At 43.8% G+C, this 24664-nt stretch overlaps 1 protein-coding gene across 8 annotated transcripts in view; it reads left to right on the top strand.

Annotated features, from left to right (window-relative positions):
• Positions 1-24664, top strand: part of AKAP13 (A-kinase anchoring protein 13) — a 315522-nt gene that overhangs the window by 133141 nt on the left and 157717 nt on the right. For 7 of the 8 annotated variants that reach the window (XM_055417745.2, XM_088829675.1, XM_088829674.1 and 4 more), the window contains one exon: positions 7292-7475. In XM_055417745.2, coding sequence (XP_055273720.2) covers positions 7292-7475 — 184 coding nt within the window. Of the gene's footprint in view, positions 1-7291; positions 7476-7540; positions 7682-24664 lie in introns of those variants that run through there. The other variant, XM_055417753.2, reaches the window with a different exon arrangement.

Below are 24664 nucleotides of genomic sequence, written 5' to 3'. Positions count from 1 at the left end.
TCTGTGGGCTTTCCCTACTTGCGATGAGGGGGCTACTCTTCATTGTGGTCTGTGGGCTTCTCCGCGGTGGCTTCTCTCTGCGGGGGCTCTTCTCACTGCAGTGGCGTTTCTTACTACAGAGCACGGGCTCTAGGTAAGCTTCGGTTGTTGCAGCATGCCAGCTCAGTGGTTGTGGCTCACGGGCTTAGTTGCTCCCGCATGTGGAATTGTCCCAGATCTGGGATCGAACCCCTGACACCTGCATTGGCAGGAGGATTTTTATCCAGTGCTCCACCAGGGAAGTCCACTCCTGCTGTTTCTGTGTTGTGATTGGAATGATTATTCTGGTTGCCATTGATAAATCAGTATCAAGAAGGGTTGCATTAGTTATTTATGGGGCATAAAGTTGTTTTGTGTGTTTTGCTTTGTCTTGTTTAAAGAAAGCACAGGAATTGGATAGTTTTTTCATGTCACCTAGTTTAAAAGAACTGTAGGAAAAGCACAGGTCTGAGATGTTAGACATATCCTTCTCTTCTCTGGGTCTTAGCATCTTTGTCTTTAATAGGAAGCTTGCCAGATGTAATATTTTTATGGTCTTTCCATGTTAAGTTTCTATTGTACAGGAAGGCTAATTCAAATTTGGACACTTAAGGAAATGCCTGAAAACCACAATAAGGCACTGTTACACATTTTTAGGAAGGCCAAAATTAAAAATACCAGTTACTTGCAAGGATGCAAAACAGCATCTCATACCTTGCTGGAATAGAGCCACCCTAGGAAACAGTTTGGCAGTCTCCTATAAAGTTATATTTATTATGTGACCTAGCATTCCCACTTTTCACTCTTTGTCCTAGAAAAGTGAAAAGTTACATTTACTTAAAGAAATCTTTGCCCTAATGTACCTATAGCAGCATTATTTATAATCACCCCCGGCTAGAAACAACCCAGATCTCTCTCACTAGGTGACTGTAGAGACTATGGTACATCCATACAGTGGAATACTACTCAGCAATAAAAAGAAATAATCTGTTGACATGTGCATGAACCTGAATGCATTTTAAATGTATTGCACTAAGAAGTCAGTTTCCAAAGTTATTCTGTGACTCAATTTATATGATTTTCTAGAAAGGGTCCTGGAGAAGGGAATGGCAACCCACTCCAGTATTCTTGCCTGGAGAATCCCATGGAGAGAGGAGAGCCTGGTGGGCTACAGTCCAAGAGGTCACAAAGAGGCGGACACAACTGAGCAACTTTCAGCACTCACTCACTAGAAAGGGCAAAATTGTAGGGACAGAAAATAGATTAGTAGTTTCCAGGGGCTTGAAGTAGGAGAAAGGTCTGACCACAAAGGGGTATTCTGGGGAAATTCTTTGGGTATTGGATGGTTGTGTGTCTTGGTGGTAATCCTGGAAATCCTGGAGATTTCCATGGACAGAGGAGCCTGGCAGGCGATGGTCCATGGGGGTTGCAGGAGAGTCAACTAAACAACAGACAAAGAGTCAGTATTAGTTCCTTGCTTATTGTTGGGTGGTGGTGGGTTTAGTCGCTCAGTGGTGTCCAACTCTTTCTGATCCTGTGGACTGTAGCCCGCCAGGCTCCTCTGTCCATGGGATTTCCCAGGCAAGAATAATGGAGCCATTCACTTCTCCAGGATATCTTCCTGACCCAGGGATTGAACCTGGGTCTCCTGCACATCTCCTGCATACAGGTGGATTCTTTACTGCTTGAGCCACCAGGGAAGGGGGACAAATGCAAAGAAACAGTCTGCTTAGAGCAGAGAGTTGCACATCAGATGCTTTTTGAAAGATGTTTAAAGGAAGAAGGTAAGTCAGCTTGGTGCCTGACTGACTTAATCATGCAGCTAAATAGAGCACTTATTATATAACAGGACTGCTTCCTGTTGAAAGCTGGGTGTTTACAGGTGTTCCAGCCTAGTACTTATACAAAGAAGTGAGGGAAGATTTGTGGTTAATCCTCCCACTCAGCGCTTTTTAACTTTTAAGGCTCAGGTCACTAACTCTTTTAGAAATAGCTCTGATTTCTCCGGAGGGAAAAATACACATAGGAACCTACCTGCAAAATTTTACATACTGTTTCAGGAGTCAATCTCCCTGAACCACAGGCCTGAACATGACATTAAGAACTCTTGGCTTTAGCAGGGAACTCAAACCCAGGGCTCTGAAACAACCTAGAGGGCTGGGGTGGGGAGGGAGGTTCAGGAGGGAGGGGACAGGTGTACACTATGGCTGACTCCTGTTGGCGTTTGGCGGAAACCAACACAATACTGTAAAGCAATTATCCTTCAATTAAAAATAAATTAAAAAACAATAAAAGAACTCTTGGTTTAGGCCTGATATTATGAAGTGGAAAAAGCATAGGCTGCAGGGTCAATTTGTTAATATCTGGCTTCATTGCAAGAGTGTGTGCCGAATATTTAATCTCTCTGTTTCTCAATTTCTTCATCTGTAAAACGGGGGAAAAGATATCCTGGAATGTATGCTAGTTTGCAGGCTTATAAAAAATTTATTATTATTTAAAAAGTTTTTTTTTTTTTTTTAATTTTGGCTGCGCTGGGTTCCCTAGCTGTGGCATCTGGGCCCTAAAGCACGCAGGTTCGGTAGCTGCGATGTGCAGGCTTCTGCAGTTGCAGCCTGTGGGCTTAGTTCCCTGGCAGCATATAGGATCTTGCTTCCCCGACAAAGAATCGAATTCATGTTCCCTGCATTGCAGGGTGGATTCTTAACCAGTGGACCAGCAGGAAAGTTCCAGGCTCTTCATTTTTAGCATGCCATGACCAGTATCCAGTAACCTTTTGGACAAAACAATGATAAGCTCTGATGCGGGAAAGCAGCATGTTCTATAAAAGGACTTTTAAAAAAACAAAAACCTCTTTGAAGCAGAATGAGATATTTTTTGAGCTTATTTCTAAAGTCTTTCCTTACCCATACATCATCAAGAGGGAGTTTGTCTGTTTTATCCTCCTCAAGGTTCTTTAATTCCTAGTTACATGAAGCCCTGGACATTTTTTGCCTTAGTTCTGCCTTCAAGGCAAATAGTACAGGTTCATCTGGGTGGAGGGTGAATGGTGGGGTGGGAGTATCTTCCCTCTGAGCTGCCAAGTTTCACTGAGTTGTCTCAGGTTTTCAGCACCTCTGTGGTTAGTGGAAGGGTGAACTAAGATGGTTTTTCCCCTGAAAGACCCTCGTACAGCAGCAGTCAACATAACTTTCTGGTAACAGAAGGTGGGCCTTGAAAGCCCTGCTCTGAAGAAAGCAAAGAGGAGCAAGATCCTGGGGGAAACCTACATTTTTATTTAGTCATGGTGTTGTATAACTAACCGAGAAGATCTGATCATCTCTGGGGTAGAGAGATTTGGGGTGGAGAGAAGGATGAGACAGGTTTAAGCCAGTTTGCGCTAAACAGCAGCCCTTGTGTTCTCAGTTCTTTGTATCTGATGTTTAGTTAGTGAAACCACAACGGTAATCATTTGGGATTTTAATTCCCATACCTTTTCCAGACTGTTTGATAGCTTTCCATGGAAATTTTTCCTTAGTTGCACTCACTAGAATTTTTGTATGTTTTCACCTATTCATAGCTGCTAAAAAAGAAAATAAGCTGGTAAAGATATTTTATAATATATAATAATCTGCAGGATTGATTCCAAGACAAGTGTTTCCTCATCATGGAGCACTTCAGCTCCAAAAGGTTTTATTGCCTCTCAAACCTTGATTCTGTCACAAAGTTGCGAGTGGCACTTTTCCAAATGCCTGTTTCTCGCATGGGCCTGCTGTTGCCCACCCCCACTAGGCGTGAGAATTTCTGCATCATGCTGGACCTGAGGTTTACTTGAGGAGACCAGAACCGTAGGAGGAGCGGAGATTTTGGAGTCTCCCAGATACATATTCAAAGAGCACTGGGAGCAGGGTGGCTCGGGCCGTAGGAAAAGCACACACAGCCTTGGGTTACCGCTTTGTTCACAGAATTCAGAACCCTTTGCTGAAACAGAAAATCCAATGACTTGAAAGGTGCAGACATCTCTCACGAGGACGGGGCACAGCCCTTTTCTCTGCTGAGCTGAGTGTGAGGGAGGCTTCCAGCACATGAGCAGATAGGAAGCAAGACGCTTCCTCCTGCCTTCTCCATGGGAAGCTGGCCCAGGCCCACAGAGCATTTTTTTTCCAGTTGAAAATAATTAAACAGGAAAATCAACCAACCAGCATAAGGCCCTTGAAATAACAGTGAAACAGAAAGGGAATGGTAAAGGGTCATGCATATTCAGATGGGAGCCTCTCTAATTTTCATGAAGAAACCCAAGGAAAATTCAGAAGAGGTTTTTCATTTGTCCTTTAAGAGATTGAAGAAGTCAGACCTGTTATAAAATCAGAGAAGGAAGCAATGAGGGAGAAAAAAATAAGTTTAATGATTATGTTAATCAGGGTCAACCAGAGAACCAGAACCGGTCAGAAGATTATTTCAGGGAATGGCTTGCACAGTTGTGGGGACTTAGCTAAGCAAGTCCAAAATTGGGAAGGCGAGAGTAGAAGAGAAGATTGGGGCAAGTTCAAGCCCACCAGCGTGAGCCAAGGCTGTCCTCCTTGGACAGGAAGGGAAGTCTTGGGCTGGATGGACTCCACGGCCACAGGCCGATACTGTCCCCTTCCGGCAGGATTTCTTCTCTCTCCAGGGGAATCTCAGCTCTGTCTTTAAAGCCTTCGAGCTGGTTTGGTTAGGCCTTCCCAGGTTCGCCAGGATAATCTTCCTTATTAAATCAGCTGATTAGGCCCTTTAATTACATCTGCAGAAAAGCCATCACAATGAGGGCAAAGATGGAAGGGAGTTGTCTTAAATGATGCAAGGACAACCAGAATGCCATAGCATAATTAAATTCAGATTGGGGACAAAAGACCCAATTGACATCATAGGAAATGCAGTTAGTGATCTGAAAAACAAAGTTGAGCAGCTCTCACAGTTACAGAGAAAACAGATCTCAAGAGAGAGAAAAAACAGAACAGAGGTCAATTCTAAATTGTAGATCTTCTGGATTTTAACTGAGATGAATGGAACAAAAGCGATGATGAAAGTGTTTTAGGTAAGAAAAATTACTTTTGGAGGAAAACAAGAGAAGGTGCCGCTTAAGCTACAGCATGAGAATGCTTGTGTGATTGGTTTTTGTTTTTTTTTTCTTTTTTTTTTTTTACAAAAAGAGTAACGGAGAGGGTTTGGTTTCTAGACTTAAGACAGAAGCATCTTCAGATCCTGCTGGGTTTTGCTGTGGGCAGTTTTTAACCTGTCTTCTTCCACAGAAAGAGGAGAACAAGGCCTCAGAGGGTTATTGTGAAAATGGAACGAGTGGATACAAAGCACCTAGCCCGGTGCGTGGCAGTGAGCAGCGTTCACCAGACAGTACCGTTCTTACTACCTGTTGACCGCAGAGAGGGGGCGACCTAAAAGCAGACGTGGCACCTGCTCCTGAGGACTGTAGGGTGAGAGTTGGGGCTCTCCAGGTGCTGGAATCAGGGTGCCAGCTTCCAGCAGGTGTATTGCCTTGTTATTGGAACTCTGCCTTTTGAAGGCTGAGCTGGCTCAGCAAGTGAGGGATGAGGAAGAGTGGGGCGCAGAGGAACTGCTCTAAGGAGGTGCCGTCTGGTGAGGCCGGATTAACCAGTCTGTAAAAAATCACCGAGTTCCCCGGCAGTGCCTTATTCGCTTTTGGTATTTGATAAGGGTGTCAGAGTGCCTGCGAACAAGTGCAAGGCACATGTCACGTGGTGATACTTGATCTTTTCTGAAAATTCTTTCTGTCCTTCCTCCTGGCCTGGTCACCTGCTCTGAGTTCTTTATTCACATTGGCGCCCACACGTGCACTGGTTCCTCCCGTAGTGTTGATATCTTTCCAGCCTTATGCCTCTGCCACCCATCATATAAACCACCTAGTGTGCTGAGTTCTGTAGGGACAGTGTAAAATACAAAAGCTGGTTTTTGCCTCCCAGGAGACTTACCCCGGCAATAAGGAGACTAGACTAAGGCACCTGTGACGTTAGAAGACAGTGCAGTTCACGAACAATTGCAGGGCTGCGATGCATTTATTCTTACCCTACTGCTCACATCTGAAGCATCAGGGACTTAAATATAAGGGGAAAACACTGGGGTCCAAGAAGGGTGAGCATGCCCGGTGGGGTATATCGAGACCTCTGGGAAGCTTTGGAGAGTGAGAGATGTTAGCGCAGCTGGGGACGAAAGCAGGCACGACCTCAGGGCACCATTCCCATTCCAGACTCTGAGTGGTACGCCCTGGGGTCAGGTAAGCCCAGCCTCGTCATTCCAAGTCTGACGAGGCGCAGAGAGTGTTGCCCGCGAACCTGGATTGTGATTGGAGGTCAGGAGGGACAGAGCAGAGAGCGGGGAAGGGCAGGAATGCAACATTCATTGAACACCCCCTGCAGCCGACACCTGACAGGCATCTCGCCCACCATGGTGCCCCGCTCTAGGGAGGCAGGGAGGGGAGCTCCAAGAGCTGAAACGGGTTGTGTCCAGTCACACGGACGGTAAATGCCAAATGGGAACCCAGATTTGTCTGACTCCAAAGCCCTTCCTCACTCTGCCACTTTCAGAGTGACTCTGTACCAAGAAGGGGCCTTCACTTCAGGTGAAACAGGCACGTATTTTTCCTTCTGAAATTGTTAGCCTATCCTCTTGGAGTCGGTCTTTCTTATTATGCCTGAAGATGCATTTCTTTCTTAAACAAACAAACAAAAAATGCTGCCGCTGCCAGCAATTTGATTTGCCCTTCATGTGGGAGAATAAAAAGACCTGTGTGTACTTAACAAGCAGAACCTGTTTTTAGTGTTTCACTAGCCAACTCCTCTCTGGGTGATTTTTTTTTTTAAGTAATTATACTTTTTGATACACCCATCTAAGCCCCAACAGCTATTCCCCTTGGAACCTGATCCCCATGTAGCGAGGCTGCATTCACTTCTTAGTTTTTTTTGTCTGTCTGTCTTTCTCCCTCCCTCCCCTCCCGTATGTGTGCAGTCACTCTTAACGACCGCATTAAATCAGAATATAGAAATGGTTCCTCTTTTGTAGGATTGTCTCCTATAGGAGATTTGGCCTCTCATCCTTTTTTCTAGCTTCGTTTTGTCTTTGAGAGCTGTACTCTGCCACGGTAAAATTGTTCATGCTTATGTTGAGGCTTAATGGTATGCTCTCAGGGGCTTGGAGGCAGTGGCATTGACCTGAACCGTCCTTTTGTTTTTTTGCTCTGGATTTTCACGTTCTCCTCCCTGATCTTCGACTTGTCCCCTGTGTGCAGATGGTGGCCCCCGAGAGACATTGATGCATTTCGCCGTGCGGCTGGGTCTGCTGAGGTTGACGTGGTTCCTGCTACAGAAACCAGGTGGCCGCGGAGCTCTGAGCATCCACAACCAGGAAGGAGCGACACCTGTGAGCCTGGCCTTGGAGCGGGGTTATCACAAGCTGCACCGGCTCCTGACCGAGTAAGTGCGCCTTCCCCGTTTCCTCCTTCTGGGCCCCGGCCCCGCCCCCGATTCACAGTAACCCCGCCCACGTGGCATCTCCAGCCTTAGCTGGGAACTAAACCCTCAGCTCTGTGCCTTGCCTTGCGCTGGAGGTCGGAGGTCTGGAGGTCGGAGGTCGGTAAGCTTGCTCCTGCTCAGCACTTCATTGTCTGAGAGGAACACACGTAAGTCACCTTCCCTTTTCTTCCCTTTCCTCAGCTTTCTCTGCCCTCACTGTTTCTTGCCTCTTAAATTTTACTGAAAACTCAGAATAGTCTGGTCTGTAGGGTAGCACTCTATGAACCAGGATATCCAGTTTTCCCCAGCTTAGTCCAAGAGGGAACAGTTTTTCTGTGCTGTATATGTTTTTTTTTCCCTGATATGTCTTTAATTCTTGAAAGAGTTAACCTGAAACAGATACTTTTAATAATTGCATATAGAAAGTAATGCTGAACCACTAAGTTTTGGTTTGAATGTAATCTCTATAAATAAATTGAGTGCAGTGGTCTTTTCATACGAGGAGCAGTAAAAAGCAGCTGAGTTGTCCTGGAAACGTGCTTCGGAAATCCTGCCTATGTGCTTTTTGGGTCCAGTCGTTACACATTCTGACTCTTCAGAGAGTGCTTGGAAGGAAGGCCGTTCGTCAAAACATTCAGAGTTCGTCTTCCTTTTTTCTTGAGTAAATAGAAAAATAAATGCATTAGGACAGCCAACACTTTTTTTTTTTTAACTTCTTATTTGATATTGGGGTATCACACAAAAACAGTTGTGATAGTTTCAGATGAACAGTGAGGGGACTCAGCCATCCATACACATGTATCCATTCTCCCCAGCCAGTACTTTTCTTTGGAGTATTTATAAAAGACAGAAAATGTCAACTATAATTTCTCTTATTTAATGTATTTTTTACTGCTTTATGATCATCACCATCTTTTCCACTGGATGAGCAAGAATCAATCCCATCAGATCTGTGTTCTTTAACAATTGAGGGACCCTTGTAAATTAAGTCAGTCTTTGCAAATTCTCAGTTATTTTACCCATGTTAGATTCTATTTAGTTGCCTTATATTTTTTACTATTCTAAATTCTGTGTGTGTCTGTGGGTGTGTGTGAGGGAGTGGGTGTGTGTGTGGTGGGGGTAGTCTGGAAGGGCCCAGAAGAGATCTCAATGTAATGTAACTTCCTGTTATACAAATGGGGGTGGGGGGTTGTTTGTTGTTCTTTACCTGCCCCATGGTTATAACATCTCCAGTCACTCCAGACAGGAGGTTCCTTGCAGAAAGCTTTCTGATGGGTGCCTCTGATCCAGTGACAGCGGGAGGGGCACACCTCATGTCAGATGAGCTGTGGATATTTGAGCTCTCCCGGGACAGTATTCCAGAGGGCAGCGCGTTCCGTTCCCTCTCACTTCCCATCTGGCCAGCGACTGGATTCCTTCTGCTTGTCTGCCTCATGGCCTCTGGAAGACAGGCCTTGTCCCAGAAGTTGAGACCATCAACTCCATATTACTGCTGTGAAGTTCAAATGCAGTTTTCTCCAGATTCAATCTTAGAGTGCAGAGGTTTTTCTGGGAAGCAGAGTTGGTTACGGTTTGCCATCCAGATGGGGAAATAGAATGATTACAGCAGCTTCTTTATATGCCGGGAGAGGATGTCACAAGACCATTCTTGCAGCACAGCTTTAAGGAAACTAGAGTGTGTGCTTTTGGAGGAGAGACTTTGCTTTATGCTGCCACCTCTGTTGCATGTGAGACAGCCGCTTAGCTCCTTTCGAAAGGGAGTAGGTAAAGGAAAGCCGGCTGGGGAAGCCTCGATCAGAGTGGGGCCGTGCAGTGGGGCTGCAGCAGGGCAGAAGGAGCACCCTGTCACAGGTGTAATTCTGAACTGAGATTCTTCTGGCTGTCACTGTTCTGCAGCCTAGAAAAAGTGCCACGTCCTAACTGTTGTTCAGTCGCTAAGTCGTGTCCCACTCTTTGCAACCCGTGGACTGCAGCACACCAGGCTTCCCTGTCCTTCACTGTCTCCCAGAGTTTGCTCAAACTCATGTCCATTGAGTCAGTGATGCCATCCAACCATCTCGTTCTCTGTCATCCCCTTCTCCTCCCGTCTTCAATCTTTCCCAGCATCAGGGTCTTTTCAATGAGTCAGCTCTTCACCGCAGGTGGCCAAAGTATTGGAGCTTTAGCATCAGTCCTTCCAATGAAATATTCAGGGTTGATTTCCTTTGGGATCATCTAGTTGGATCTTCTTGCAGTCCCAGGGACTCTCAAGAGTCATAGTTAGCAATTTAAGAAATGATCAGGAGGTGATTTTACTAAATCCCTCACTCTTCCTGTGATGTCAATAGACTCTTCTAGAGTTTCCAGCATAGAGAGTCGGGAGAGATGAGATCATCTTTAGCAGATGAGGAAGCTGAGATCCAGAGTGGCAGAGCGAGGGGATGAGAGTGACAAGGTGGCCGAGCCAGAAACAGAAGCCACATCTGCTGAGAGGCTGGCCAGAGTGGCTGGGCTCCCTGCTAAGGTTCGGAGAACCCGAGGGGAGACTTCCTCGGATCCACAGCCTTTGACATTAACAGAAGTTTATGCATGTGTGTTTCTGAATAAAGAGTTCATTTTGTGAAATTCACAATGAGATTTGTGGGAAGTGAAGAATTGCTGTGCTGATGGTTATCTTTCTTAGTAGCTCACTAAAATCTTTAGACTTGGGTATGCTTACTCCTTCTCCTTTTCAAATTGTAAATTCCTGTAGGCCTGTCTCTTACCCTCCCATTTCAGTTAATATGAAATTGAAGTATCGTTTGTATCCATTTTACATTAATTGTAACTGTTTAGCCTTAGCTGAAACATCAAGTTTATTTCAGTCCTTTTATACCTCTCCCAAGATAAATCTGTTGTTTTGATTCTTTGCTGCTTATACCGAGTGTTTTGAGCAGGGAACGAAAGGGTGCTGTGCTGATTTGGGTCCAAGTTCTTTCTGCCTTTGTGTCCCTAAGGCTTATTTCCATAGTCTGCTTTGATTGACTGAGTCATTTCCATGTGAAATGTGCTTCGGGTTAAAAGCTTTCTCTTAAGTAAGACTCACGTCTATAGGGAACCTCTGTTTAGGACATTTTGGGGAGTTCCCCTTTTCTGTAACCTGTAGCTATTAATTTTCACTTTGTTCAGTGACAGGGAAGAGAGAGATTTTGTTGACTTATAGCTCTCTTGCTTTAGTTTTTATTTTGACTAGGGCTTCTCAGGTGGCTCAGTTGTGAAGCACCAGCCTGCCAATGCAGGAGATACAGGAGACGTGGGTTCAGTCGCTGGGTTGGGAAGATCCCCTGGAATAGGAAATGGCACCCCACTGCAGTATTCTTGGCTAGGAAACTCCATGGACAGAGGAACCTGGTGGGCTGTGGTCCATGGCAGTCACAAGGGTTGAACACAATTAAGCACACATCTTCATATTTTGATTTACATTGTGAATATGGATGCATTTGTAATCTGAAAATTCACCTTAAATAAAATGTTACCAGTTTTGCCTGAGAAATCTTACTCCTCGAAGAGGATCCTGCACATCCGCACCTACTTCTTTTAGGTGGATGCACAGTCATCTCCCATGTTTTGAGGAGCTAGTTGCATACCCTGCCCAAGGTCCCTCAGTGATGGGCAGAGCAGGGAGACACCCAGGTCTTCAGGCTCTTAGGTTAGGATGCTCGGGAATGACAGCATTAGAGAAGTGTTGCATCGAATGTTAGAGCTGGGAGCTACCTGTTACCTCGTTCATTTAGTGACAAATAAGAAACCTTAGGACTTGGGTCACTCACTAGAGCTGAGACCCAGAGGCAGTTCATGGTAAAGGCAAAGTGTGCAAACTTTGGTGTCAAATCTGAGTTTGTGCTTTGGCTCTGCCATTTTTAGCTGTGTTGGTTTGGACCTATGAAGTAACTTTTCCTCTCTGAGCTTCAGTAATGTCTACTTCCTAGAATAATGACTGCGGGCTGGGTGTGTACAGTGTCAAAAATCAGGGTTCATTGATCATACAGTTTATGGCCGTTTTTTTGGAACACATAATGGGGCTCTAAATATATATCAGCTTGAAGAGAGACAGTATAGTATGGTGGAATTGCTTAGGGGTGAAAACTTAATACCTGAGTTTCCCCACTGAGCAGCACGAGCGACTCAGAAAAAGCCACTTCCCCACTTGTGTCTCATGTCTCTCATTCCTTATGGATAATATCTCGTCTGTCTGCGCCATAGGTTCTTAGAACCAAGTGAGGTTTGTGCAGATGCCTTATTGAAGGCAAAGGGACTCTGTGTGGAAGTGTCCTATGTAGTCATAAAATCACTGAAATGATTTTCACTGATCAGTGAAGCTCACCTTCCCGTCGATTGATCTGCCTACACTGTCCTTTTTGTAATGTTAATTGTAATTGTCTGTGAATTACAGTCAGGTGGGCTTCCGTCTATGGGGTCACCCAGAGTCGGACTCTACTGAAGTGACTTAGCAGCAGCAGGGAGGTCGGGAGAGTTGTAGTGGAGCAGTCTGGTTTTGAGTGCAGGCTCTGCCTGTGTAGAGCTGGAGCTGCGTGATGTTGGGTGATCCTCTCATGTAAAGCCTTAGTGCCTTGTTTATAACATGGGAAGAATAAGAGGGACCGTCTTCAGGGAGTTGCTTTGAGGAAAGAATACATAGCATTTCAGGGAGCGGGGCACAGCACAGTGGCTGACATAGATGTCATCCACCCTTTTCTTATTTTTCCTTTCCTTCCTTAATTGTCCTTTCCTTCATATAAGAAAAATATGGCCAAAATGTTGGAAGTCTTTTCAGGCAGCGTTTGAACATTGCTATTTGATAAGAGTTTGGAATTCTTTCCCAGTGCAGCAGGTAACACTTTAAAGAATTAGTGTGGCTCTCTGATGTCCCGTGATGTCGGTGCCTCTGGGTTGTTGGAACTAGATGGGTAAGGAATCGTTTACAGTGCTATCTGCCTTACAGGAAGAGTTATTTCTTTGAGGAATTTCCACTCCCCAGTGTTGACATGAAAGTGCTGCAATATTTTATTTGCCCAAAGAATGAGTTTGAAAGTGTTTGTCCTAACAGTACTTCAGCTCATTTTCCGTATCAGTTCAACAAATCTGTATTTGTTGAATGCCTGCAGTGCCCTAGAAATCATGGTTGGTACGTTGCAGGTCATACTTCATTTTAACCTTGTGAAATAGGTTTTATCTGTTTTATAGATGAAATATAGAGGCTTGGAGAATTGAAGTAACTGGCCCAAGGCTGTGTAGAAACGGTAGAGCTCCTGATATACATGCAATGTGGAATTGCCGGGGTCCCATACCTCCCTCAGCGCAGATTTGATAGGAGGAGGGAGACTTGGGAAAGGCTGGGTGAGGGTCACTCACTTAGGGACAACCAGCTTTCCGTTTAGTCCCAGCGCCTACTCTCCCAAGCAAAGCAAGATCCTCACTAAAATAGCCTAACGTTTATATTTCCCATCATATGGTTTTAAATCTATTTTTTGGTTACCCTTAGGCTACCTTTTTGCATTTCGATTCTCCTGACAGCCTAATGAGTGGGTAGGGTAGGTATTGTTGTCCCCATTTTATAATCGGGGGAACTGAGGCCAGAGAGGTGAAGTGAGTGGCCCAACATCATGAGGCTGCACACCAGGCGCAGAGTCCAGTGTGCCCGGGCGGGGGTGACTCGACTACGTGTGCAGGGCAGAGACCCGGCCTGGCAGACCCAGGCCCTCAGTGGGTGGTTTATGCTGTGGCTTCTGCAGCGTTGACCCCCCTCTGAGAGTCTGGGGGTGTGGCGCCCACACCTTTGCTCTCGAAACCAGAGCTCAGGGTCAGGTGGTAGAGTAACTGGCACTCAAGTGGACACATTTCGCAACGAGACCCAGTCCTGTTGAGCAAGGCGTCCTGTGAACATAGTGGGTGCCTGTTTAGGGTCCTCTTCAAGTACTTGGCAAGTGGGTCCTTAGTAGCCCATCAGCTGCAAAACAAATGTGTAGGCTTTGCTTTTGCTTAGGAGGAAGGATGAAACAGATGTACAAACTTAGATTCAAAATGATGGAAAAAGCAAACGATGTTTTAGCTTTACATTGTGAAGTCCCTCAGTCGTGTCCGACTCTTTGCGACCCTGTGGACTGTAGCCTACCAGGCTTCTCTGTCCATGGGATTCTCCAGGCAAGAATACTGGAGTGGGTTACCATTTCCTTCTCCAGGGGATCTTAGCTTTACATTGCTCTGGCCCAAGTCCTATCCAACCATGTGTTTGTCTGTCCACCCTCCCTCCCTCCGTGTATCCATTCACTCGTCCTCTTTCTCATTGTGTTGCCTGGGGCTTTGTGTTTTGGTCGAGATGGGGTGGGAGAACTGAGTGGAAAGTAGGGTGATAACAGTACCTGCTGCATTGGCGCTTTACACTGGGTTCTTACTTAAAACCTCTTAGCAAATGTCTGAGGTAGAGTTAATACAGGTAGTGTCGGTATTTTTTCTACAGGTGAGAAGATAGACCCAAAAGGCTAGTTTGCCCAAGGCCATGTGGTTTGTAAATTGGCATTATTCACAAGCTTGTGTGTTGGTTGTTTTAAAACTCTTAATACAATTTTGTGAGGAGGCGTTTTTGGTAACATTATCAGACTTTTAACCAAACTAATGATTCATAGATTTGATTTTCAGTGACTCCCCCCGCTTCCCCCTTCCTTTTTTGGTAAACTTCTAACCTGAAGCATTTTAAGAATTTTGACATTTCATTGTTTGCTTTTTAAAAAAGCCATTCAGCTACTAATCTCAGGATTTCCTTATCTGGCAACCTGCTGGCAAATTGCAAAATGAACTTTCTGAGGATAATGTTTGTATTTATCTAACAGTTGCAGTAGTTACCATTTATTGTATTTGTGTCAGGCATTTCAGGTAAATTCTCGTCTCTTTCTCCTCTCCCGAACCCTTTGGGGGTGGCACGTTATCCTCGGGTCGCAGGTGGTCACCGTAGCTGGCAGGTACCGCGCAGTCAGTTAACCACGTGGTTTGTCGCGCCGCCTCGGTCCTTCTGAGAAGGTGGGTGGGTCCTGGTAGTTGTGCAACGACAGAGCCATTGCACGTGTCTCGGGACTCCTGCTGTGCACTCCTCTTCCCCACTGCAGTGAGCATGCGAGCAGGCCCGGCCTGTGTGTGTTCTTGGTGTAACATTTACGCCTCAGAGGTTTTCTTCGAAGAATTACGAATTTACACAGCTTGATTAGTGGCGACAAAGTTTCTGTGGCCAACAGCATGTGATACTGAAAGTATTTCTGACTTGACTATAGACCCAGGTGGAAGAAAACATGGAAGTAGAGCATAGGACTTGCTGGGTGTTTGTGAGAAAATGAAGGATCAGTTGGCACTTTCTACCCTCTAAGGAGCACACACCTTTAGTATATTACACATTATTTTCATTTGATGAATTTTGAAATTTCTTTAAAGTCATACCAGGACAAAGAATGACTTGAACATCTTACCTGCATTTATTATTAACAGAAATGAAAATGATTTTTAAGCAAAGAATATAAGGAATGTTGAATAAACCTGTGTGGCTAAAATCAGTATTTGGCCAAAGCTGGCTATCACCAGTGTAGAATGAAGTTGTCTTGTACAGGAATAAATATGAAAGAGTATAAAAAGTAATTCTATGTGTTTACTAAGGCTTAGTGCTTTAAAAAGTCTTCCAGTGGAACAGCAGTGATTTCTTGGCGTCACCAGCTTCTGTCTGCACCCTCTCGGTTCCTTAACAGCATACTCATTTCCTGTTGACACATCAGTGTCCCTAAACAGGTAGGTATTAGAAAACTATAATTCAGGAGAGTTCTTCCAGAGCATGTTTCCTAAGAGGAATTTTGTACTTAGGATACTTGATTTAGTGCTTCTCAAAGGTTCTTGAGCTGCTGAACTTAGTTAGCGTTAGAAAAGTCATTCTGGCAAGGTTTTGCTCAGTGGTTTTATTGTCCATACACACTTTATACAACATTTATAAAGGGCTTGAGCATCCCCGGATATAGGTGTAGGTGGGGGGTCTTGGAACCAATTCCTGCAGATACAGAGGCATGGGTGTGTATTGTGATGTCCTTGAAGTATTCTTAATAGAGTCTGTTGTCCTGACATTTGATTAGCAAAACGTGTTTGAGGCGCCTCGTTTTTTCCTGTTATTTCTTTATACATTTCTATCTGGGTTGAGGATAATTTGTCATAGTGGGTACACATGGTTTTGGCATGTCTCCTCTTTGTAAAATTTGGAGGTGGCAATGTTGACTTTTCAGCTTTTGTTTTTTCTCTTGTAAGACGTGAATCATTTACAAATAGAATCTTCCTTGAAAGGCACATGGCTTAAATGGAATGAGAGATGTGCAACTTGAAGCATTTATTTTAGTGAATGTTTATTTGGTGTTATGAACAAGTTAGCAAACAGTTAATCAGAACTAGTTTTTATGTATCCTAATATAATTCTTCTTTGTATTATTTATTCTTTTGTAAACAGTAGTGGCTCAGAAAAGGTAAAATGAGCTTCATAAAGTTACCTAGCCAGAGCACTCTTAATATTCATATTAACTGTCAAGCCATTTCTCTGTTACTTTAACCATCTGAAACACTCTTGTATAGTGCATAGTGGCATAACAGTTTTCACAATCACTCATTATTGTAATGTTTTACTCTCAACAGTAAATACATGTATGCTCTACTTGGTTACTAGAATTTTTGCAGCAAGAGTGTATAAGGAGATTTTCACTTTATGTACTTGATCGTTGATCACATACATATTGGGTAGGCATTTAGCTGTTTGGCCTTAAAAAATAGCAAAGCAGAACTTGAATGCATCCCTATTGTTTGTCATCTGTGAACCTCAGTTTTCCTCGTCTGAGACATAGGAAGGAAGTCACAGCACGTACCTCATAGGTCTGTTAAGATTAAATGAGAGCATGCCGTGAAGTTCTCAGGAACTTGGCCCATCCCTTTATTTGGAGAGCTAGGAACAAAGATTCATTGGCAGTGAGACGAGCCCTCAGCTTAACGTGAACGTGACATCTCTTCGCACCACCATCCAGCTTCTAACATATTTTTTCCTGGTCCGACTCACTGCACCTCTGTCGTGCTATCTCGTGAAACAGCAGGGACCTGAGTGTCCTGTTTTCTTCTAGCGGTAGAGTGGTTCAGGGGTGGCTGCCTGACCGTTAACCCACAGGCAGGGTCTCCGTGCCTCTTTCTTTTTAAATGTCTAATGCTCAGAAACTGCCTTCTGGTTTGCTCATTAGAGTCACACCACCCCTGGCGTCCCATGGAGTCACAGTTTACTGAGCACTTTGGGAGAGCCAGATGCTATGCTGGTAACACAGTCAGGGTCGCTTGATCTCACAGCAAACCTAGTATTCCCACTCTACAGACGGGGAAATTGAGCTGCTGAGAAATTGAAGCATGACTAGCCCAAGATCCCACAGGTGGTACAGTCTGAGTAGGAGTCAAACCAAGTCTGTCAGACTTTCCAACTCATGTTCTAACCATCACCTTATAAAACTTGTGTTTTAAATTATTCAGCAGCATAGAATCTGTGCCAAAGTGCTAATGCAGAGTAGTTGTTCAAATGATGGGTTCTTCCTTTGTGCTGTTTCCCATTCTGGTTGTTAAGGGCAGGTGGGCCACTGTACTGTGTCAAAAAGGAAGGAGTATCAGTGCTACGGTTCCTAGAGAATCTGCACGTGTATGTGAAGCGTAAGTGGTCCAGCGGTGTGTTATTAACACCTAAGGAAGTGGCTTTCTGTCCATCTTAAGGTGGCTCAGTGGTCCCCCTCCCCCTCCCTCCTCCCCTCTGCTGGCTCTTGTCTTCTCTCGCTCCATCTCCGTGGAGCTGTGGTTGATGCCGTAGGACTCCTTGAGGTCTGGCACTGTGAGGGTGATGTGGTTTCATGGAAGATATTGCAGTAACCCTCAAATAAGGAACTAGGTGCTGCACTTCCTGTCAGAAGTAGACTCAGCAAAACACGCCTTTGAGGAGGCCTGACCCGGCCGTTCCTCCTCTGCTCTTAAAACCAGGACCCAAATAGGATGGGCTTGCAGTTCTCATGGTGCGTGGGCAGCAGTGAGTGAGTATCATCTTCCAAATGGATGCACTGCCGACCTTCACTGTTCATTCTCTGCCATTTGATGGGGCCTTTGGCTGTATCTCAGCAGGCATCTTTGAGCTTTCCCCCCAAATGACTCGTGTTGTTAGCACCGGAAAAATGTTTTTCTCTGCAATTGATTTGACAGGGTTTTACATGTATGTTAGCATCAAACTGAACTTTCTTTTTGAGTTGCGACACACTCGGTGAGAAGGCGGAGGTTGATTGGTGGTTGACTGTTGTGTAACAGCTGGAACGCTGGCAAATTAGCCGAAGTTAATTCTGGGCTTATTGAGTTTTGTTGTACCGCATACACAGACCTTGAGGTTTGGAGCCAGCTGTGGATTCTCCGTTTGGATGATGTAACCCTTTCTCTGAGGAATGGCCTCTTAGTTTGTGCTCTTCTACAGTTGAAAACTTGCAATGGATATTATAAAAATTTTGACAGAAAGCCTACTATACCCGACTGTGGCGATTTAGTTGCTAAGTTGTATCTGACTCTTGGGACCAATGGACTGTGTAGCCTGCCAGGTTCCTCTGTCTGTGGGATTTCCCAGGCAATAATACTAGAGTGGTTGCCATTTCCTTCTCCAGGGGATCTTCCCAACCCAGGGATCGAACCTGGGTCTCCTGTGTTGCAGGAAGATCCTTTACCCACTGAGCTATGAGGAAAGCCCCTACTATACCCGACACCCGACTAGCTTCTGATAAGTATTATAGCGGACTTAGAATTTTTCAGAATTTGAATGTGTCCTCAGAATTTGCCATGGGCTTTCCTCATGGCTCAGACGGTGAAGAATCCACCTTCAATGCAGGAGACCTGGGTTCCCTCCCTGGATCAGGAAGATCCCCTGGAGGAGGAATGGTTACCCACGCCAGTATTCTTGCCTGGAGAATCCCATGGACAGCAGAGCCTGGTGGGCTACAGTCTATGGGGTCGAAAAGAATCAGACACGACTGAGCGACACTATCACTTCATTTCACTTCATAATTGGACAGTGTTGGGGGTAGGTATCACTGTGGATAGTCTGCAGCAGTACAGAAGTTTTGGACTTAGATCTGAATTAGTACAGATTCTGGGTTTTTCACTTGCTGTGGACTGGGGTTAGTTATTCCTGGAGCCTCATTGTCCTCTCAGGAAGAATGGAAACACAGCAGCCTGTGTGTCAGAGTCGTTGTGAAGATTAGAAGTCAGTGCTGTTCACCTGATCCCACACTCCTAGACTCCCCTGGTGGCTCAGGTGGTAGAGTCTCCCTGCAGTGGAGGAGACCTGGGTTTGGACCCCAGGTTGGGAAGATCCCCGGGAGGAGGGCGTGGCAATGCACTCCAGCCGGGGAAATCCCATGGACTGAGGAGCCTGGCGGGCTGCGGTCTATGGAGTCACCAAGAGTCTGGCGTGACCAACGCTGCTAACACTAACCAACCATGCTACTAGTATCACTAGCTCCATTCTTTTGTTTCTTTTCCCCCCTGTTGCTGACTCCTTCCAGTGTGTTCTTACCCCACTCGGAAGACAGCTCTAGTTCCTGCATGATCGGTGAAGCTCTGTGAGATCTGAACTGTGTAGAACTCTCAGACCTCGTTTCGTAACATTCTCTTTATTTCCGTCGCCTTCCCTGCACAGCCACGTTGGCCTCAGCCGCGCTGGCCTGGCCAGCTGCTTGCCACCTCTCAGGTTCTGTGTACTTGCTGAACCCTTTGCCTCATACGTTCTGTCCCGGCAGCTTCACATGCTTGCTTTTTCATGTGGTTCTGATCAATTGCCTTATCTTCTCAGACCATTTTCTGGCACCTGTCTGCAGAGCCAGCGTCTCCACTCCAAGGAATTTTCTGCCATAAGCACCTTGTTTTATTTGCTTTAAAGCACTTACCGCTAACTGTAATCATACCCCTCTACACTGTAACCTCCAATATGGTAGGAATCTTGGCTATCTCATTTATTTGTCAATATTATTTCTCGCACCTGGATACATAATAGATACTGCGTGAGTGTGCATGTTTGAATAAATGAAAAAATATATAGCCTAGACCATCTTCTGAAAATGTATGTGTTTTTATTGTTTGTTTTTATTTTTGTTTTTTAAGATAATGCTGAAATAAGAACTTAAGAACAGTACAGAGAAGACTCAATTCTGGTAGAAAGCATTTGTAACACAATGGCATACTGCCTGTAGTGTTCTCTTTTCACTGGACTTCTGGAAGCGTTTTATTTGGTATTTGAACGTTTGAAAACAAGCATTCATAAAGATCTTAATACATTTTCTTATATAGAGAAACAGTGTTTTTGTAATTGCTACACGTATAACCCAGTTTGTTCCTATTTAATAGGATATAGATTTTCATCTTAAGGTTGTACAGAGTAAGGTAAAATTCTCTGTATATTTATACTGGAAATATCTTCCAGGATCTTTTTATATGCAGACCATTTTAGAGACTGTGCTAATATGAAAATAGTTCTGTTAAGGTACACGTGTTCAGTAGAATACTTTCAGTACCTTTTTAAAAGATAATCTAAAGAAGCGTTTAGCTTTTCTTTTAGCTCATTAATCCACCAGTTAGTATACTGAATTGCTTAGGAATAGATTCCTTGGAATTAATTTTTTTGTTTTTAAAATCATGTTTTAGCCCTCAGGCAGCACTAACTCTGTGAAACCGTGTTTGGTTTACCTGAACTTTGTTCTCAATCTACATGTTGAACATCAACCTTGTCACCTAGATTATTGCAAATATTTATAATGAAAGAACTCTAAAAAACTGAGTCCTACTGGTCCCTCAGGACCTGCCACTCATGCCAATATCCGTGAATGCTCAAGTCCCAAAATTGGCCATCTGTATCTGTAGTTCTGTAGCCTGTTTGAAGCAGCTATAGATTGTGTAGTACTTCAGTGGATTTATTGAAAAATATTCGCATGTATGTGAGACCCATACAGCTCAAACCTGAGTTGTTCAGGAATCAGCTGTACCATTTTTACTATGTACTGTGATTAGCTTCCTATATTTCACATTTTATTAAAGGAAATCATGTCATTGTATTCGTGAAAGAAGCTTTTTGTGATGTGCCTGTTAAAGTAGATTTTTAGATGCTTTTGATTTTCTAAAGATAATTATTAAACACTGGTTGGGACCAGACTTTTAAAATACTCTTGAATATCCTTGAGTTAGTTTCCAGGCCTATGTGAAGTATTGCTTGGGAGAAAAGGAAATTTGTCCAGTGGGTCTGTAGCTGGTACCACATTCCATGTTTCCATCCATGCCATGGTATTTCTTTCTGCTGCCACTGGCCTGTCTTTCCAGGGTCTGTAGATTTTAAGAATGTGAAGTGTGGTTCCTGGCAGACTGGAGGGACTGATGCAGTTCAGCATGGGGCAAGCCCTGAATCAGGGCTGATCTGCCAGCTCTTTGTCCCTGCTCCGTGATGAGATCAGTATAAAGTACGTTGAGAGTATGTGTTTAGGAACCTTCACAGTAATCTGACATGGGCTTCCCAGGTGGCACAGTGGTAAAGAATCCGCCTTCCGATGCAGGAGACGCAAGAGGTGCAGGTTTGATCTCTGGGTCGGGAAGGAGGAGATGGGAACCCATTCTGGTGTTCTTGCCTGGAAAGTTCCAAAGGCAGAGGAGCCCGACGGGCCACAGTCCATGGGATCAAAATGAGTCGGACATGATTGAGCAGCTGAACACACACTCAGTAATTAGAATAATTGTGTATCTGTTGAATCTGTTAAAGCTTTGGGCATAAGTTTTTTGTATAAGTTTTGTTTTTCCAGTAATTTTTAGAATTTTTATTTTTGTGATGAATAGGAAATTTTAAAAAATCTGACCCTTCATAAATAGTTTGAGTTCTCACCTGATGCATTTAATCTACTTACTTTGCAGTGCTATAAATCAGGGGGAGTGGATCAATGTTTTATGGTTTCTGTGTAAATAGCAGAGTTTCTGGGAAAAAAGTAGAGGAGAGTTACCAGGAAAAATGTCACATATAGGCCATGACCAGTCTTTATTTTGACTTCGTTTACTTGTCTGATTGTTTCTAAATAAGATTAATCTATTTCATCAATTGAATTATGAAAAGTGCTGACTAAGGGCAGTGGGGCTTATAAAGATAGACAAGATGATTAGAAGTTTGTTAGACTCAAGTATGGGTTCCTTTCTTAAATTTTTTTTTTTAATGACCGTAAACATACTATAAAGTCTCATGAACTTCATGCCTGAAGATGAGTCCTGCCCAGATTAATGAACAAAAATTAATTTTTCTTTTTCCTGAACTGGAAAAGCTAGTTTGCAGAGTGATGACTTGTGATTAAAGTTAACTGGTTTGTATAAGTAAGGCAGATAGATTATCTGTAGAATCATGAAATCTTCACTGTTTGAATCCTGTTAATCGGCTGATTTAATGGTCACCGTTCCACTGGAGTTTGGGATACGTATTTAGCTCATAATCTTTCTGTCATATTGAGTTTCAGTTGCTTGTCTGAAAAAATGGATGTGTATTCCTTTCCCTCTATTGTGAATAGGTTATTTAAACCATTAAGGTTTAAATAGGTTATTTTAAATCAGCTGAAAAATGCTGTTTTGTAAGCATTTCTGTCGTGCTAGAAATAACATTTATTTAGTAAATAAATAGCATTTCATTTCCAACTTTGACTTTAACTTTCGTCAGCAGTGACAGTGCTCCCCCTTTTGAAGTGATTCCCATGCGCCTGTGCTTCTCACCCTCATTAAGTAACATCAGGCACTTTGTAGACAAAGGACATGTGTCTGTGTGCTTAGTCACTCAGTCGTGCCGGACTCTCTGCAGCCCCATGGACTATAGCCCGCCAGGCTCCTCTGTCCATGGGATTCTCCAGGCAAGAATACTGGAGTGGATAGCCAGTCCCTTCTCCAGGGAATCTTCCCGACTCAGGGATTGAACCAGGGTCTCCTGCATTGCAGGTGGATTGTTTACCAGCTGAGCCACCAGGGAAGCCCAGACAAAGGAAATAAGTAGGTATTAAGCCAATGATTGTTGTGAAATAGGCAAAGGACCATAAGTTCTGTGAGCAATCAGTGGATCAACCCAAGTCATATTTAAATAGAAATCTCTCTCACTTAGCTGACCTAAGTGAGTAAGTGGGGAGAGAGAGGGGGCTGAGCAAGAGAGGATGCATTGAGCGAGCAGAGGTCAGTCCATCTGGGTTGCTTCTCAGCGGATGGTCTGTTTGAAGTGCCTGTTGTTGTCCTGGGGATGGATTAAATATGACTGTGTCAGAGTCCAAGCCGAGACTTCTGTGTTGTGGTTAATTTCTCCATGTTCCCCTTGAAGCAGTCTCAATGACCCCTGCATAAGCTGCCTCTGTCTTGTGACTTAGGCCAGAAGCAAGGAGGATCACAGGGAGGGAGAATTAGCCTTTTTAAACAATTACGCTAACATAACAAAGTTATTCATAATGTTGCCACTGGAAGATAGGTGTATTTCATTGTCAGATACTACCTTCCACATTGCACGGAGTTTCTTAAATAGTTGTAGCAGATACTTCCTTATGTATTCTGATATATTTTCACTTTATGATACTTCTGCCTATTTCTCTGGTCTTTCTAATTATTTTTGAGGCTCTCTAAAGTATTTTGTTTATCACGAGTATTCAAAGCATTTAATGCTGAATGTTAATTTTAACCTTAAAACCAACAGAAATTAAGTAATGAATGCTGCAATAAACTTTTTTTACTTACAGAGTTTTACCTCTGTTGAATTATTTCTATAAGATAAATTCTAGGGAATAGTATGATTAGGTGAAAGGACATGCTAACACGCCCATTCCTAGCAGTCTTGCCAGCCTTAGCTATACTTTTGTTTTTTAAATGAATCAACACCTATGTGGTGTTTCACATAGCTGAACATTAGAATCACATGGGGATTCTAATTGTACATTGCAGTCTCCTGGGGACCTTTAAAAAATATTGATGCCTCAAAGCCTCCTTAAGACTTTTATTTTATTAGCGTGAGGTGTGATCTGGACATTAGGATTTTTGAAAGCTCTCCGGGTAATTCTGAAATGCAGTTAAGATTAAGAACTTTGCTTAACATTGCATCTGAAAATTAATTCCTGAGAGTTTGTTGAATTAGGTTGGTGACTGAAATCTGGCTAAGAAGAATCAACAATGAAGTATCAATAGCTTGATCACAACAATAAATGCTCAGATGTTAATCTAGTGTAAACTTTATTTTTTAACTTATCTTGGGGATGTATTACGTCTTGATGTGTACACAACTAGTATCATGGTAGGATATTAAAAACCATTTTTCAGGATCTTGAAAGCAGTGCAGTAAGGTGAAGCTAGAAAAGGGAGAACTTTGGCCATTAAAGGAACACGATATTCTACAAGTCATGGAACCATGAAGTAAGAGAGCCCAAGTCGCCCCTCGAGAGTGAAAAGCAACAGAGAAAAATGTCCACAGAAGTCACGGACCACACACTGTACTCTGTGTCCATAATGCGTAGTAATCCAGAACTCACATCTCTCCACAACTTAAGTCCTCAAAGTCCCTATGTTAAAAAATATTGAGTTTGTTTCATTGGTCTGCATTTTCCAGTGCAAACTAGGCAGCAAAGATGGTTTTATGTGGTGGTTTAGAATGTCAGCCCAGATTCAGGCTAAACTGACTATTGGGCACATTGTTAAATTTCTTATGGTTTTAGTTTCCTCATCTGCCAGTCTTCCCTCACAGGGTAGTTAGAAGAATAAATTAGGTGATGTATGTAAAACACAGCTCAAATTTGATATATTGCTGAATAATTTAGCAGTAAAGGAGTGATTGTGGTTATACCCATTACTTGTGGAAGAAAATAGAACCCAATATTTAATGAGTACTTAACGCATGCATGCTGGGGCTTCCCAGGTAGCTCAGCAGTAACGAATCCGCCTGCCAGTGGAGGTGTGGGTTTGATCCTTGGATCAAGAAGATCCCCTGGAAGATGGCATGGCCACCCAGTCCAGGATTCTTGCCTGGGAAATCCCACGGACAGAGGAGCCTAGCAGGCTGCAGTCCGTGGGGTCACAAAGAGTTGGAC

Source organism: Moschus berezovskii, chromosome 21 (genome assembly GCF_049115385.1).
Source record: "Moschus berezovskii isolate FMDL1 chromosome 21, NW_MosBer_1.0, whole genome shotgun sequence".
Taxonomy (NCBI): Eukaryota; Metazoa; Chordata; class Mammalia; order Artiodactyla; family Moschidae; genus Moschus; species Moschus berezovskii.
Note: the sequence above shows the minus strand (reverse complement) of the source record. Positions and strands in the feature narration are given on the sequence as shown.